We start from the raw sequence: 15105 nt of genomic DNA, 5'->3' as shown, positions 1-15105 counted from the left end.
ATGTTAATCTCTTAAAATACAACTTTCATGTCTTATCAGTCTATTTGCAGCTGGGAGTAGGCTCTCCTCATATATTAGGGAGAGGCTGAAAATTACTTTTCCACCTGAAACCCCCTCCTGCAGTGTATTTTTTCTTTCAGTCTTGCTAGACTAAAGTAAATAGACACCTCTTTCCAGTGTATATGAAATAATGCCAGCCTGGAAGTGCCCAAGTTCTCATGGCCAACATCCTTAGTACCCCTGTCATCCCTGGTGACTCTAGAGAGGATGGCATTCTCATGTACAGTGCAGGGCATTTAGTCCCCCTGTTTTGGAGACTTAATGTCCTGAGGCACAGATGATGTTATCCATCGTTAGCTAGACACTTGGTCATTGATACTAAAATTCAGAGAAGCAGCTGAAATATTTAATTAATCTGTTTGGGAAAACAGTGTGTAGGGTTTCATAGGTCTGACTAGATGTTATCTTTGGAGACAGAAACTGTACCAGTTTGTGCTAGGTTTGATCTCCTCTACTCCTCCTTGCTGTGCTTTTCTATGGTAGGTTGCTCAGTAAAGAGCTGCTTTCTTATTTCACTGCATATATGGCCCTCCAAAAAGAGGCTTTCTCTTTAGTAGTATTTCTCCCATGTTCTGCACCAGCTCCTCCTAACAGTTTAATCTCTGAGTAAACTGGATTAGAAGGAAAACTCAAAATAACTTTCAATGGAGATTCCTGTCTTCTATTTTATTCTTAGTTGTATAACAGCAGTAGATGTCACTTGTTTTGTCAGATTTTTGCTTAAAAAAATAAGGAAGACTGTTTCTCTTTATAATGCTTTATGGAACTAATTGCCTGTCTATGGTACTAAGAGCTTAGGGCTGTCATATTTCAGCAGCTTCTCAGTCAGACAGTTGAAATCTGACAAAGTTGTCCTTGGTCTTGATCCTGACAATCTCTCTGGTTCAACATGGAAACAGATCTGTCTAATTTACCATATTTAGATGGTATCCAGCCCCTTTCTCCGTGTGACCGTTTGCACACGCATGCCAAAATCCTCCCACGGCTGTTTTCAAGGTTCAGTGCAAGGCCTCAGTGCTTGGATCATTTAATCTCTAACTGCACAGACCTTCCTTTGCAGCTTCTGGTTTTTTTTTCCCTTGACCCATTTAGGTTTTTCCTGGTTGGTTCTAATTCTGAGGGCTGGTTTGGTCAGTTTCTTTTATTTACTGTCATTTTCTTTCTCTAACATCTCAAATACTTAATCAAAAATTAAAAATACCAAAACAAATTAAATTTCAGTGGTCATCTGTAAATACAAAGTTACAGTTACTGTTTTATATATAGTAGATATGTTTTTACTACAGTATAAACAACTGTAATGTACTTTCCAGTTTTACCCTGCAGCTTGTTAAAAGTAGTTGCCTGTTGTGTTTATACTCTTCCTTCTGCAGGAAATTGATGGGAAGGCACTACTCTTACTGAGGAGTGATATGATAATGAAATATATGGGACTGAAGCTGGGGCCTGCCCTGAAGTTGTGCTACCACATTGAACGACTTAAACAAGGAAAGTTCTAGCCAGTGGGGATACCACAAACACGTGTGCTCGGATCACACCAAGCTCTCAGGTTCACAGCCATCGCCTTGATTTGAAACTTTTGCTGATATAAACCTTTATTTTTTGAAAGTGCTCTTGAAATGTAAAAGAGACATTCAGGATGAAGGGGAGGGTAGGGATTTGTGTTACATTCTTGTATTTTTGCAAATTGTTTCACAGAAAGTTGGCGGTGAGGGACAATTGATCATACTGGGTGTGGGCAGGTGTGGTAACAACACTCTCCGAATCCTGAAAAGTGTGTTCTTTGTTACAGGCTTCAGCCAACGTGTTCATATCCAGAACCAAAACAGCTGAATCCCAAAGGGACATAATAAATTGAACCAGCATCAGGTGTTAATAATTTTTACAGGGATGGCTGTAAACTTTTATATTGCAAGAAAATCTTAAAATAGAATCATCTCTGTAATGAATACTCTGGTCTTTCAGAAGAGAGGAAGGGTTATGGAAGAGAGGGCTTAATACAAATATAAGCTTTTATAAAGTGTGATTATCAGTCCTTTGGGAAGTTATGAGGACAAATGTACCGTATATTGTCAATTTAGGCAGGCAGTAAATATTTCTGTTTCATGGAAGGTCATATTGGCTGTATAAACAGCCATTTCTGAGACAGACTGATTTCACTGGAACAATGCATCCACATATTAAGCATTCCATCTTTTTGCTAAGTTTGGCATAGATGTGTGTGTTCATGCTTTTTACATGTACACGTGTATGTGTCAGGGAAATACATACTATATAAATATAAAAATATACATACACATTGTACATATATATTCAGTTTTTTAATGTGTACTTTGCACTGTGCCAGAGAGAACTGTACAATTTCTTGTTGGTTTTTTTTTACCAGTAAATGTAGTGGTGTATTACTTTCATTAGCACCTGTTTAATTTGTTCTTGGAATCAGAAGGTGACAAACAATCAAAAGGTGTCTTTATTCATACAGGCAAGACCCTGTACTATGCAATACTCCTGGTTATTCATCCCTTAACTCTGAGCCATATATTCTGATATATTTTTGGAAAGACACGTTTGGTTCCAATGTTTTGGGTTTATATTTCCTGTGAGGAAGTGCTACTATGTAACTGATAAACCTTTTTTTGGGTAAAATTGGTGCTGTTTGTATAAGCTGCAAGAATGAGTGGTGATAATAAAACAGTTTGTTGTCACTGCCAGTTGTAAAATACATCAGGGACAAGAAAATACACTTTCTTTTTAGGAAACTGAATGTACTGTATGTAATAGTCAAGTGATAAAAACTGTTTGTTAGGGAAGGTGTAGTCCTAAAATGGTAGGATTTATTATATTTCTTAATGCCTTTTTATATGAAAACATATAGTATAAATGTATTTTTTACAAATTACTTTTTTGAAAATGCCTTTCTTTACCCATAGACTGATACTCATCAGATTTCAGCAGAGATGCTGCTAGAAAACAGTGAATTTTGTGACTCACAAGTCCAAGTATTGTGTTATTTTAAGTGACTGCAATGCAATTTCAATTCAGCAAGTCATTTGGGCCCTGAAAATTGTTTTTGTTATTACATCATTAGGCATTTGACACTAAAGTTTATCTGTATCGATTTGTTTTGCATATCTTTTTGTGGTGCATGTATGCTTAGATGAATAATACAGGCATGCTCTTTATAGTAAGAAAAGGTCAGAGCAGTGATTGAAGAAACAGAATATTTTCTCTTTTTGTTAGAAAAATACTGACTTAACTTTCATATGGTTACACCAAAAATTATATATTAAGGAAAACATCATGCCCCACATGTTGAGTATATTGTTTATACATATATATAATTGTATACTACTTCTTCTATGCTTTATTATGCTGAATTTGGGTTCTTCAGCATAAAAAGATCTCATACAATTTAAGTGGAAGTAATTGACTGAAAACAGTTTTCATTTTTTACATTGCCCTTGGCATAAGAAAAACAAAGATGTTTAAATTTTCTGTTTGGCCTTTATGGAATGACATTTTTGTACATGGCACTATTATGGGTATAAATATTTGTTCAAGGCTTTCTGTGCACCCATGTGCACAAAGATAACTGTGATGTTGCTGTACCAGAAATTCGCCGTGTGCTGTAGCGTGAGATTCAAGCACTCCGAGTGTTACAGCAGAATATATTTTTTATTCTTTATTTTCAGTGGGACGTTCTTATCTAGCAAGAAAAATAAAACAGTTTGTTCATTGTTGTAACTGTCCGTTCTGTTTGACGCCGTGTGGATGTGTGAGCGCTCTCTGCGTAGGCAAGGGTGGCTGTCTTACCTGGCATTTGGCAGTTCTTGACAGTTCATGGAAACATCTGATGTAAGGAGGTTTTAATGAAAAGGGTAAGATCATTCCAACATTGTTCATCTGAAGCAATTAGTGTTTGAACTTGGATTGTTCTGTGCTTTCAAAATAAAAACTTGTTTAGTTATTCAACTATTTCATTTTATATATCTCATTTTGCAACTTAAAGCTTACAGAATTCTCATATAACCACTGAGGGGAAGAGACTGATAAAAACTGTTTGTGCTGTGTTCAGATAAAGACACAACGTATTTTTTCAAAGCAGTTAATGGCAATTAAGTTTGAACTTCGTACACCTCAAGCTTTCTTACTTCTGTGATACAGAAGTCTCTTGTTCCAGTGGCTGTTTGCAGCAATCAACCTGTGCCTGAGAAGGAACTTGGATTGGGTTAATGGTAACCTCACAACTGTCACAGGCAGATAAAGAAAATTGGAAGCTGGCAGTGACAATAGTCCAGAGGCATTTTGCATCTGATCTCTCTCAGAACATACTTAGTATTTTTTTGGTGTTTATTTGATATAGATGACAATATGATTTAGTCTCTTTGTTTCTCCAAGTTGCTTTTCTGTCAACATGTATTCATCTGTTTATCTGGTTCTGTAACTTTTGGTCATCTTGGAAGACAGTGCCATAACTCCTCAGTGCATCATAGGACTATTGGAAATTAAATACTGCTGCCTGGGAGGACTAGCAGCTCTAACAATTATTTTTGCAGAACACCTATGCAGTAGTGGAATTGAAGAAGTCTGGAGGAGGGTAGACTGTGGCAGTATACATATTGTAGGACTTTTTCACACATATGTAGGAATGACGGTGAAAGACAGCAAATTATGTTATAAATGTTGGCTTGAAGGATGGAGCATCTTCCCCTTTTTTGTTGCTTTGGATAAAGACACACTATTTTTTATTTCAGGTGGTAGACACAGGTGCAAAGATGTTGATCTGATTACTCGTATTTGTAGAAACTCTTCTTCCTCTGCAGTCAGGGATATAATTTGCAAAAAGCAATGTTAGCCTTCTCTGTAGATCTGACAGTTTCGTGTGAGTCTGTGAATGTGGTTATGTAAGCTCTGAACATGATACAAAAATCCTAAATTTGAGTATCTCAAGTATTTCTGTAGGGGAAAAATGAAACCCTGGGTGGGGATGACTAAAATCTTGAACTTTTAACCTGATCAGATAAAAGTTTTATAAGTGTTTCTTTGTGCTTTTCTTTCCTGTAATTGAAGTTGAAATTCAGAGAATTGAAATACGGATACACTGAGGCAAACTTGTATTCAGTACTTCAGCCTTCTCCATGTTCTATGTAATGAGGTACCCCGTCTCATTCAGCAGTGGGCCCAAGTTTTCCCCAGTCTTCCTTTTGTCACCTATAGAGTGTTGTCTATTTTAATGCAGGATCATGGAGAGAAAAACATCTTAAAAGGGGATGATAGCAGTATTTTTTTCTTTGATTGGCTAGCTAGTTACATAATAGAGTAAAATGAATGAAGAAGTGTGAACCTCTTCTAAGTAATGAGCATCTTCATCCTTCTGTCACTCTTTCTGCCAAGTTGAAGCTGTGTAGAGTTACACTGGCTTGGCTTGAAGAGGAAAAAGGAAAAAAGAGAGACCTCGTTGAGATCAGTTTCAAAGGTCATATATTCCTCCTCTCTATTTTTGTTACATGTAAAACTGTGGGAGTGAGTAAAAAGTGCTCATTTGGAAGTGCCTAAGAGTGATGCAGGGAGGCAGAAGCTGATTTCGTTCTCATTTCAGTGGTGAAATAATTGCTGCTTTTTTTTCGAGCCTTGATTATAATCTTTTGCTCTGTAAAGCTTACTAACTAGCCCATAATCCTGGGATTGTGTCCCCCAACTGTCAGTATTCCTGTTGTTTCAAAGGTCATGCAGAGCGATTTTGAGACTTGTTAAAATCTGAACAGTCTGTTGTAAACTCACTGTGTTGTGAGTCTGCAACTGTATCTATCTATAACATTTTATGTATCTTCTTTTTAGTGTGAAAGCTGCAGAGATAGGTTGGGTGGTTATTTAATAGCAAAGTATTTTGCTACTTTGTTCTCTGATGGTTTGTTCTAAATAAATCCTCATTATTGTGGCTGTAGTAATGACTGGAGTCCTGTGTGTACTTAAAATATGCCATTACAGTGATCCAGTGGGCTTTTAAATTCCTTCCGTACATAATCATCCATCCCTGTCCTAGCAGATAATTTTGATTAGCTGTAATTTGTCCCATTTGAATCAGAATTAGCTTCCATCAGCTCCAGAATCTCACAGTCCTGCTGTACACACTGAGGAGTCCTACACAAGCTGCTTCTCCTTATGGCTTTGTGGACCACTGCTAGTTTTATTTCAGCTTTCATTATCTGCAGGGGAACTGTTTAGCGCTGATAGCAAAGGCTACACATCTCTACTTCTTTTCTTTTTAAAATACACAAAGCCATTTTCATCCACAGAGATTCACTTTTAGCATCCAAAATCAAAGCCCTTTCAAACAGATGCCAGCACAAGGGGAAGGGGGGATTGCATCCCATGTTGTCTGAACAGACAAGTGTGAACAGATGTACAGCTTGAAGCCTGCAGAAACCGTCTCTGCCAATGGTTCCTTTCCAGTTGTGACAGCTGGAAGAAAACGAATATGCCACAAAACCACCACAACAATTGCTATTACCCTGCGTTGGCTGTCCCAGCTCTGACGTCCAGAACTGGAAAGACAAAGACTCATCTACTCATCTACCCTTCCAGGTGGACACTGAGGCAATTGGCAAGGAAGTGGGAAAAAACAAAATGAATGGTGGCACACCTTAGAAAGTCTGGTGTTCAAATGCAAGAGGTCATGACTTGACTAAATTTTTCCCTTTCTCATATTTAGTTTTATTCAGTAGTTACGGAGACACTCTATCTCCCCAAGCAATTGCGCTAATGCTGTCTAGATTTCCAAGAGTGAGGTTTTCAAACAGGTGTGAACTCTTCCTCAACTGCCAACTCTCCAGACTACTGCTGTAGAACAGGTTTCCTCTTATTGAAGACCCTTTTGAAGGAAGGATCTTTCCATGGGTTTCCTACTCCTGCATGTTATGAAAAGTAAGGGAAGTACTCTGCAGCTTGCTTGCTTTATCTCTGATGTATGTACCAGCTATTGCTACTGATTTCAGCTCTTGCCTGGGCATGTATGTGGTACTGTTATGAACAGATGCCTCTCATCTGCACAGTGTTACTCAAGGTGTGATCTACAAAGTGCTTTTCTTCTTTTTGTTTTTTTTAATCCCTGTGCTTTTATGAGCAAAATAGTGGGGAGGGAGAAATTAATAAATAAATGCTCAGTTTTACTCTACCCTTGGTTTATGCTTGTACTTCAGGGGTGAGGTAGTAGATAGGTAATTTTATTATATTGGAACATAATTGTTTATTAGGTTCAATGGATAATGTGTATGGGGGGAAATTTTGTTGGTTAGTTGGTTTTAGTTTGGGGTTTTTTTTCTTGGTTTGTGGTGGGGTTTTTTTGTTTGTCTTGGGTTTTTTTTTAACTGACTACTATCACCTGTTCATTTATTTTCAAGAGGCCAGCTCAGCAAAAGGGTGCATATTACTTTCATACCTCTTTGCATTCGCCATAATACAGTAATTGTAATTGCCTGGGTGGTGTTCAGCTACAGGAAATGAACAGGTTGGGGAAAGTTGAAATGTTTTGAAAGAAAACAGAAATGCAAGGCTGGGATGAGTGATAGGGTTTACATGCAATAAACATGGGAAGGAAAATACATGAAGTAATGGAAAATTAGGAAGGAGAAAACCAGGTGGATATATCAAGATAAACTGTTTCAGATTCACAGATGACTTGTGTCTTTGACTGTTCGTGTTGTGCTGGGATTTTTAAGGGGAAAGTTAGAAATAAACATTTTGAACCATGTCAGGGATGGGAAGTCTTTTATCTTGACATGATTTTATCTGAAGACAAGGGCTGAATCCTTGTAATTCCCAACCCAGTTTTTGGGACATGCACTCTCTGTCCTTAAGTTGTTTCTTAGCTGCTTCTAACAACTCACTCTTGGTATGATTTCTTTTAAAGTCAGAGCAGCTGAGGAGCCGAAACCTGGGAATACAGGCTTGGGCTTGGCTTCATGTAACTTCATCTCTTGATATCATAATTTTCTAGACTCTCAGTCCATGGGAGTTGAGGGTATGAGTGATCTGTCCAGATACCAATATCTGCTTTACAGAGACTTCTTGACTATTGATTTTATTAGCCAGTTTTATCATGGGAGTCTCAATACCCATTTCAACTTTAGCACATGTGGTAATTCCCCACTTAAAGTGCTCTTTGTTGCAAATAAGCTGGAACAACCCTCTCACTTGAGTCCTTCATTGGAAGACCTAGTTGCCATTGAGAAGCAAATGTTCAGGTGCACATTACAGGAACCAAGCAATGTTGGCCAGGTCCCATGCTCTACCACACAAGAGGTCTGACTTTAAAGTCCAGTTGTTCAGAATATCTAGCCAAAAGTGTATCCATAAAGAATATGTGTGCTTTCATAGATCTTTGTTGTTGCACAGAATACTGTGGCAAAAAGCAGACAACAAGCACTTAAATATTCTGTTGGTGTTTTTTAACCCCACTCTGACAAATATGGGTGGTTCTAGGTGAGTGTGGCATATGCATCATCAGGCTTTGAGTGTGGGGGCTTTGTGCCATCATGGCTGAGCTGTGGAGGGTCTCTGAAGGGCAGGTACATATTGTCTTATGCTGGATTGTGCTGTGTGGACCAAGCTTCCAAAGTACTTATTTTGAAACATTTGTTTAAAAAAAAATCCACTTGTTACTTTGAATGCAGGTAGGTTGGGTTTGGTTTTTTTTCCTCAAGAAGCAAGAAATTACTTGTGTATCAGAAACCTCAAAAATTAATAGCTTTCCCATGCTTATTGATGGTACTTTTAGGGGTTTTCTTTGGGTACATAAGCTGCACAAAGAAGGACCTCCTTGTTTTGTTTTTGGTCTGTGAGATGCCAGTCTAGGACAAAACATTGCCTATCTTTGTTCCTAAGCAAAGAAAGATGGGAACTCCGTTGATGAAGATGTGGTGGGAAGGATGATATTGAAACAATGCAAAAAATGTGACCGTTTTGAAACAGCTGTGGGCTAAGGAACATTAGTAATCCCAGGAGCAAGGGGGGAGAGACAGGCTGATGCAGGGATACAATGTGTCTGTTACCAGCGCTCCACTGGAAACACACTTCCAAACAGAGAAAAATTATGTTCTACTTGGAAAAAAGTAGAAATAGTCCTTCCTTCCAGATATTTGATTAGATTGTACCATGCTGTTTGCTCTTTTAATTTTCATGTCAGTTTGGAAGAATCCTAATAATTTCAGTACTGGGATATTATGGTATTATTCTAACAGAGCTTGGGGTATATGGGCACAAAGCAATGCTAAATATTTTAACGATTAGTAATATTTCTACTCAAACATGAAGAAATGTTTCAGATGGTTCAACAACAGAACAGATTTTCCTAACAGGATTGCAATTACCATGATTTTAACAACTGTGGAAAATATATTTTCTGCACTAAAATTATGAGATTTGCTTGTGTGTGTAGTACTGCCCCAGAGTACTCTGAACTGAAAACTTCAGCATCAAGGGTATGTAGTATAGTCTAAGAGAAATGCAGCTTTAAGTAAGAGGAGGAGGAAGCGTTGGGAAAAAAGTGAAAGGTGAGTCAAAAAAGAAAATTGCACAAATTAACATCATTAATGTCACTGTGTCAGGCTGTCTGCCTTTGGGAAGGCAGGAACAGACCCCAGAGGAAAACAAGGTCCTTGACTGAGCCCTTCAACATGTTTTTATAAACTTGAGCACAAAAAGAAACGAAAACATCTGGCACCAGGATATTATGCAATGTTGTTTTATGCTGTTTTCATTGTCTAATATTCTTCATGAGAACTGTTAACGAGTCACTTACTGTTGTCAGATCACGATCCCAAGTTGCCTGTGTGCAAGTGAAGGGGCACAGACTTCTCTGATTTGCTCCCTTCCATGCTCAGTGGCCACTTCTGTGCCAAATGGTTTCCCCTGAAACCTTTCATGTGCAAGTGTGTGAAGCTGATCCTTGAGCCCCTATGGGTCAAACCTCTGCAGGGATGGGCAAGGTGGTGTAATCATCCCAGTGCTCTGGGAGGCCTGAGCAGAAAATGGGTAGAAGTTGTTAAAAAAGTGATCGCTGATTGTGAGACATCATGGCATATCAATTTTATAGCAGACAGGAGCGTGGGTGGTAGGAGAGCATAGGTCACACACGTTACCTCAGGCCTGGGAAAGGCAAAACCAGCTACCTTTGCTCTTCTGCTCCCCTTCACCTTCCTGCTGGGATGGTTTTGCTGCCTCTTTTCCGTGTCCCCTGCTGTCAGGGCAGGAGCAGGAGCAGGAGCAGGAGCAGGAGCAGGAGCAGGAGCAGGAGCAGGAGCAGGAAGGTTGCCCTGCCATGCGTGCTCTGCATGTGTGGTTTGATGTATGGTCTCCCCCAGGCCTCACTTCTCGGCTGCCTTTAGCCCAAGAAAGCATTACTCTCCCTGAGCTCAGTGCGTGCCTTTCTCCTCGCTCTCACCGAGTGGCCCAAGCCTTGTCTTTGAGCTGACACCTTTCTTTTCTCTGTCATCGGCTCATGACCAAGGGCTGTCGCTTTGCTTCTCCCTTTCATTCTCTGGCTGGCTGCTTGCTAACTTCAATAAAGGTGCAATGCTAACAGGCCTGGGGATCTTGTCTCAGCTTCCATTGCCTGCTTTCTTGTCCCTATTCTACACCTTTTCCTTGCACTTACAGTCATCTGTGCCTTACCCGACTGCTTGGTGTTCTCCCAACCTAGAAACTGCCCAGTCCAGATGAGTTCCCTGTCTGAGAAGCTGCTCATTCTTCTTTTGGATTAATTAATTTTGCTGACAACTAAGTCCAGAAGCCTTAGCTGTGCACCCCTGGTCCTGGAGCTGTGCCTTAGGCAGCACAGGGGAAGGGCTGTCCTGTGTAGGAAAGCTGGTACATCTGAGCACTCCTGCCCCCGAGGCTGCCCTGTCCCATGGCCTACATCTGAGATGTGCAGCCCTTCTACCTGCCGTGGATTCAGTTTCTGGATTCCTGCAAAGCCCCTGCCTGACAGGGGGAAGAGAGCAAAGGGAAAGGTAACACACCCCCACAACCCTCTACCCTCTCACTCACCCCCTAATAAGAGTCCCTGCCCGAAGTCCAAGTCACACGAAGCCTGGAGCCAACAAGGGGTGCCCCTGAGGGCACGGCTTCTCTCTCCCTCTCCTCTCTCTCTCCCCCTTGTATATACCCATCATCGTAAAATGTCTTCCTCCTACCATTACAGCTTAATGACTTTCCCTTCAACTTCACTAGAGGTATTAATGTCTCCATTAATAGCCACCAGAAATGGAAGCTCCATATATCATGAGTGCAGCTCCACGTCCTTCTTCTCGTACACAAGTTTCAGAAGCAGTTAAAATGTAGCCCTGTGGAAAATTAATGGCCCAATATACAAAAACTGCAATTGCTGCTAAAGGCGAGGAGGAGGAGGAGGTGAAAGTGCTCAGTCTTGGTGTAATTAAGTAGTTTGTTCTATGGCTTCTTCTCCCCCATGCTGATGGGATGTAGGACTTGTGCTTCACACACGACGGATGGTGGGAGGCAAGCGGTCCCTACTTAGCATCATTTGCCCAACAGAGTTCAGCAGCAGGAGAGGTGCTGGTGTGTGGCTCCTCTTCCCATGGCACAGCCTTGAAGGCTGGGATTGCATGAAATGGCAGCAGGGTAAGGGAGTGGGAGCTGCCCTAAGCCTTCTGGGAAGATGCTGCTGAGAATATCCCCCCTGTCCCTGCAGATTAAGCAAGGGAAAAGCCAGGCAGCGGCGTGGGTGAGCCCAGTCTGCTCTGCTTATCCATTCCTATGGGAGTGGCTCCAGCCTGTGTCGCAGGCTCTGGGCATGTTGGTGGCAACCAGCAGTGCCAGGGAGCTTGCTCATTCTGGCCCTGCAAAGCTGGGGAGGCTGTCCTGGAGTGGCAGAGAGGGATGCTAGGATAATTGGAGCCTGCTCTGGTTTTCCTCAGCCCTGCTTCAGAGGGAAGAGGTTGCAGTTACTCCTCTAAGGGACTGGGGCAAGATGCAGCCTCATGTCTGCTGGTCTGGTCTACTGTTACAACCAGTACCAGTTTGCTTTAAACTCAATTTGTTGTCCCCAGGCATTGGGTGTTTTGACAGTGCTTGTATGGGTTTATAATGTCATAAAGCTGATTTAGCCTAATTTGTTGTCAGGGTTTCTGGAGCCTGTGGTCTAAATTCAGTTAAACCAGACTGCTGTGTGCAGAGTGGGCTGGGAGGTACCCTCAGCATTGATGCTTCCAGTAAAGGCCTATGAAGGAGAGGAGGGAAAAGCTGAGCACCTGCAGCCAGTGCCACCAACAGGTGCTGCTCTGCCTGTCCCAGGTATCCTGTGGTCAGCAGGAGGGCAGCAGTGGATGGATGCCCTCTCTGCCTGATGAGGATGCTGTGGGGAATGACTCACACAAGGATGGCAAGGACTGGGGCAATTGCTGCAGCAGATGCAACCACCAGTGTGGAACACTTTAAAAAACAAAATTAGACTTCTTTTGAACTTGCTTCTGTCAGCTGCAAAATAAAAATGACAGCAGCCAATGCTATGATTGCCTTGTTTTACTCTGGTATAGCCCCAGGAAAAATTCACATTTTCAGAAGGTTTTTTGACACTCTAGAATGGGCAGGCTGAAATAGATGGGACAGTGACAACTGGGGTGGCCATCCCAAGGGACGTTGAAATCTTTAGCCTCTGCACTGCAATAACCACATGACATATTTCATTAGCAGTTTCTTGGAAGGAGAAAAACAAAGTAGCTGAGTATTTTCAATTAAGAAAAAAGATATTTTTTAAAAATGCAGTCAGATGACTAAACATTAACGAATCCATCAGCACTATGCTTTTCAGAATGTTGTCAGTCCTGCCACCTCAGGGAAAAATAAAAGGCTTTTAAAAAACTTAAAAAGCAAGAGTTTGACAGAAGTGGTGCTATGCTTATATGGAAGTCTTCCATTTTTGTCTTAAGCTAGAAGGCAGTGATCCTTCAGCCAAGGAAAAGAGAAACAACATGCCCTTCCTAACCTCCTAGTGCAAATTCATTTTCCAAATAGTGAATTGGTGTCTGCTGCTATCAAAAATTGCAAAAGATTTTGGCATGACACTGGTGCCTATGGGTGCGAGTAGACTTGAGACACTGAAGCTGCTCCTTTGAGGAACTTCTCATTGTATGAACAACTGCAAAAACCTTCCCAAAGATGTCCAAGAGGAGTCTTGGGAGTAAGTTGGCTGCAGCTAGGCAAAGGAAGGCACAGTTAGTGTGTGATGGTATCCACCTAATGCCTTTTTTACTTAGCCAGTCCTGGAGCACTGCCAGGAACATTAATTTGAAATTGTAACAGAAGTTTTCTACAGGTATAGCCACAAAAAAGGCAGTGGGCACCACGAATTGTCCTCCTGCTCTCACATTTGTCCTTCTGTCAGGATCTGTTTTAACCAGTGAGCTGTGTGAACTTCGAAGCTGACAGACAATAATGCACCTGCAGCTCATTTCCATAGACAAGTGCAAAACCATAACCTAGCAGAACTTTTATTTTAATTGTATGCTCACATTTTTCCATTTATGTGGGTGGCTTTGTACACTGCCGAGTGATAAAGTTACACAGCTCTGCTTTTACGTGCATTGATTTCAGCCATCAAAGAAACTTAGAAAACTAACAATAAACAACTTTTCCATATAGCTGTAGTCAGGCTGGAAAAATATGTGATTCTTCCTCCCCTCCTGCCCCCTGGCAACCGAATTCCCCTGACTTTTAGGCTTTTCTCTTTTAAATGACTGATAACATTACTTAAGATGCTTTCCTGTGGGTCTCTCGCAGTGAACCTGTCCTGGGTGTGCACAGGCTGTACCGCTCGCTCTCACTCCTCCAGTAGCTCATTTGGGTGCATCGTTAGCTGCTGTTGTGATGTGCTCTTGACACTGCTGCAGGACAAGATAATTTTTCTTAGCCTGCTATTAACATTTTACGTTCATCGTAAGTCAGGTCCAGCGCTTTACAGTTTACAGATTTTTTGCATGACCTTCTCTGTAGACTGAAAGTGATTCGGAAATGAGAAAAGAATGCTGCAACCAATTAGCACGTACAAACATTTATTTTGAAATTTCCATTCTGACTGTTATGAAGAGTTACATCATCAAAGCACTTTATGGCAGTGAAAATAGCTCTTACCCCTCTGACTCATCCATTACTCCATTAAAGCTGCAAAATGTGCAATCTGCTTGAAAAATAGGTTGCTTTTTATTCAGTTTCCCATGAAAAGTCAAAATTTGATAACAAAAAAAAAAAACAACCGAAAACAAGAGAAAAAAACCAAACCAACCCAGTTTATAGGGACTCTACATCTGATCCTCTCCCTCTTCCCCCAAAAATAACTTACAAAGATAGTTTAAAGTTTTAAATGAGTTTAAAACCAAGTGCATCTTTTTTATTATTTTTTTCTTCTTCTTCTCATAATAATCTTAAAATTCTAAAAACCCATAATTTACTTTCTTGGAAAAAAGGCAGCCAGCCGTTGCTTCTTGATTGGAAGAATATGTATCTCCGGCGAGTTAATTTTCTTTAGCTTTACGCTCCTGTTTTTGACGGGTTTCCTGAGGGCCTCGGCGCTGTCCCGAGGCTCGGGCGGGCTCTTCACATCGTAGCACTGCAGCACCGAGTCCTGGGGCAGGTCCCTTTTGAAGGAAAAGTTTTTGGTGGAGACCCCCGACAGGCCCTTGATCTTGCCGCAGAAGATGGTGGGCACGGCATCCTTGACGGAAACGATGACTTTGGCTGTCTGCGAGGTGCTGACGATCTCGATGTTGTTGCCGCCTTAGGCTCGCAGCCCGCCCTGCCCGCCTGTTCCACCAGCCCACTTCTGGGCTGCCGCAGCAGCTCAGCCGCGCCGCCGCCCGCGGCCCTGCCTCCGCCTTGCCCACCGCCTCCTGGGGGCTTGCAGGGGGCGAAGGGGCCGGCTGGCCGGGGAGCTTGTCCGGCGCGGGGTGGGCACCGATCTCGGCGTGGTGGCGGGGCCAGGGCCGGCGCCTCCCCGTGCAGCCCCCCCGGCTTGCGACAGGAGGCGAGGAC

At 41.7% G+C, this 15105-nt stretch overlaps 2 protein-coding genes across 6 annotated transcripts in view; one reads left to right on the top strand and one right to left on the bottom strand.

Moving 5' to 3' along the window:
• SCML2 (Scm polycomb group protein like 2) overlaps nt 1-6622 on the top strand; it is a 74606-nt gene extending 67984 nt beyond the window's left edge. For all 5 annotated transcript variants that reach the window (XM_039551050.1, XM_039551046.1, XM_039551032.1 and 2 more), the window contains one exon: nt 1434-6622. In XM_039551050.1, coding sequence (XP_039406984.1) covers nt 1434-1559 — 126 coding nt within the window. In that variant the 3' untranslated portion in view covers nt 1560-6622. The remainder of the gene's footprint in view (nt 1-1433) is intronic.
• A 7490-nt stretch (nt 6623-14112) lies between these two features.
• Nucleotides 14113-15105, bottom strand: part of RAI2 (retinoic acid induced 2) — a 44861-nt gene continuing 43868 nt past the window's right edge. Inside the window, 4 exon segments of the mRNA XM_039551028.1 lie at nt 14113-14850; nt 14853-14999; nt 15002-15057; nt 15059-15104. Of these exon segments, the coding sequence (XP_039406962.1) occupies nt 14522-14850; nt 14853-14999; nt 15002-15057; nt 15059-15104 (578 nt within the window). The 3' untranslated portion in view covers nt 14113-14521.

This window comes from Corvus cornix, chromosome 1, assembly GCF_000738735.6.
Source record: "Corvus cornix cornix isolate S_Up_H32 chromosome 1, ASM73873v5, whole genome shotgun sequence".
NCBI classification, from domain to species: domain Eukaryota; kingdom Metazoa; phylum Chordata; class Aves; order Passeriformes; family Corvidae; genus Corvus; species Corvus cornix.
This window is presented reverse-complemented; position numbering and strand designations above follow the sequence as displayed.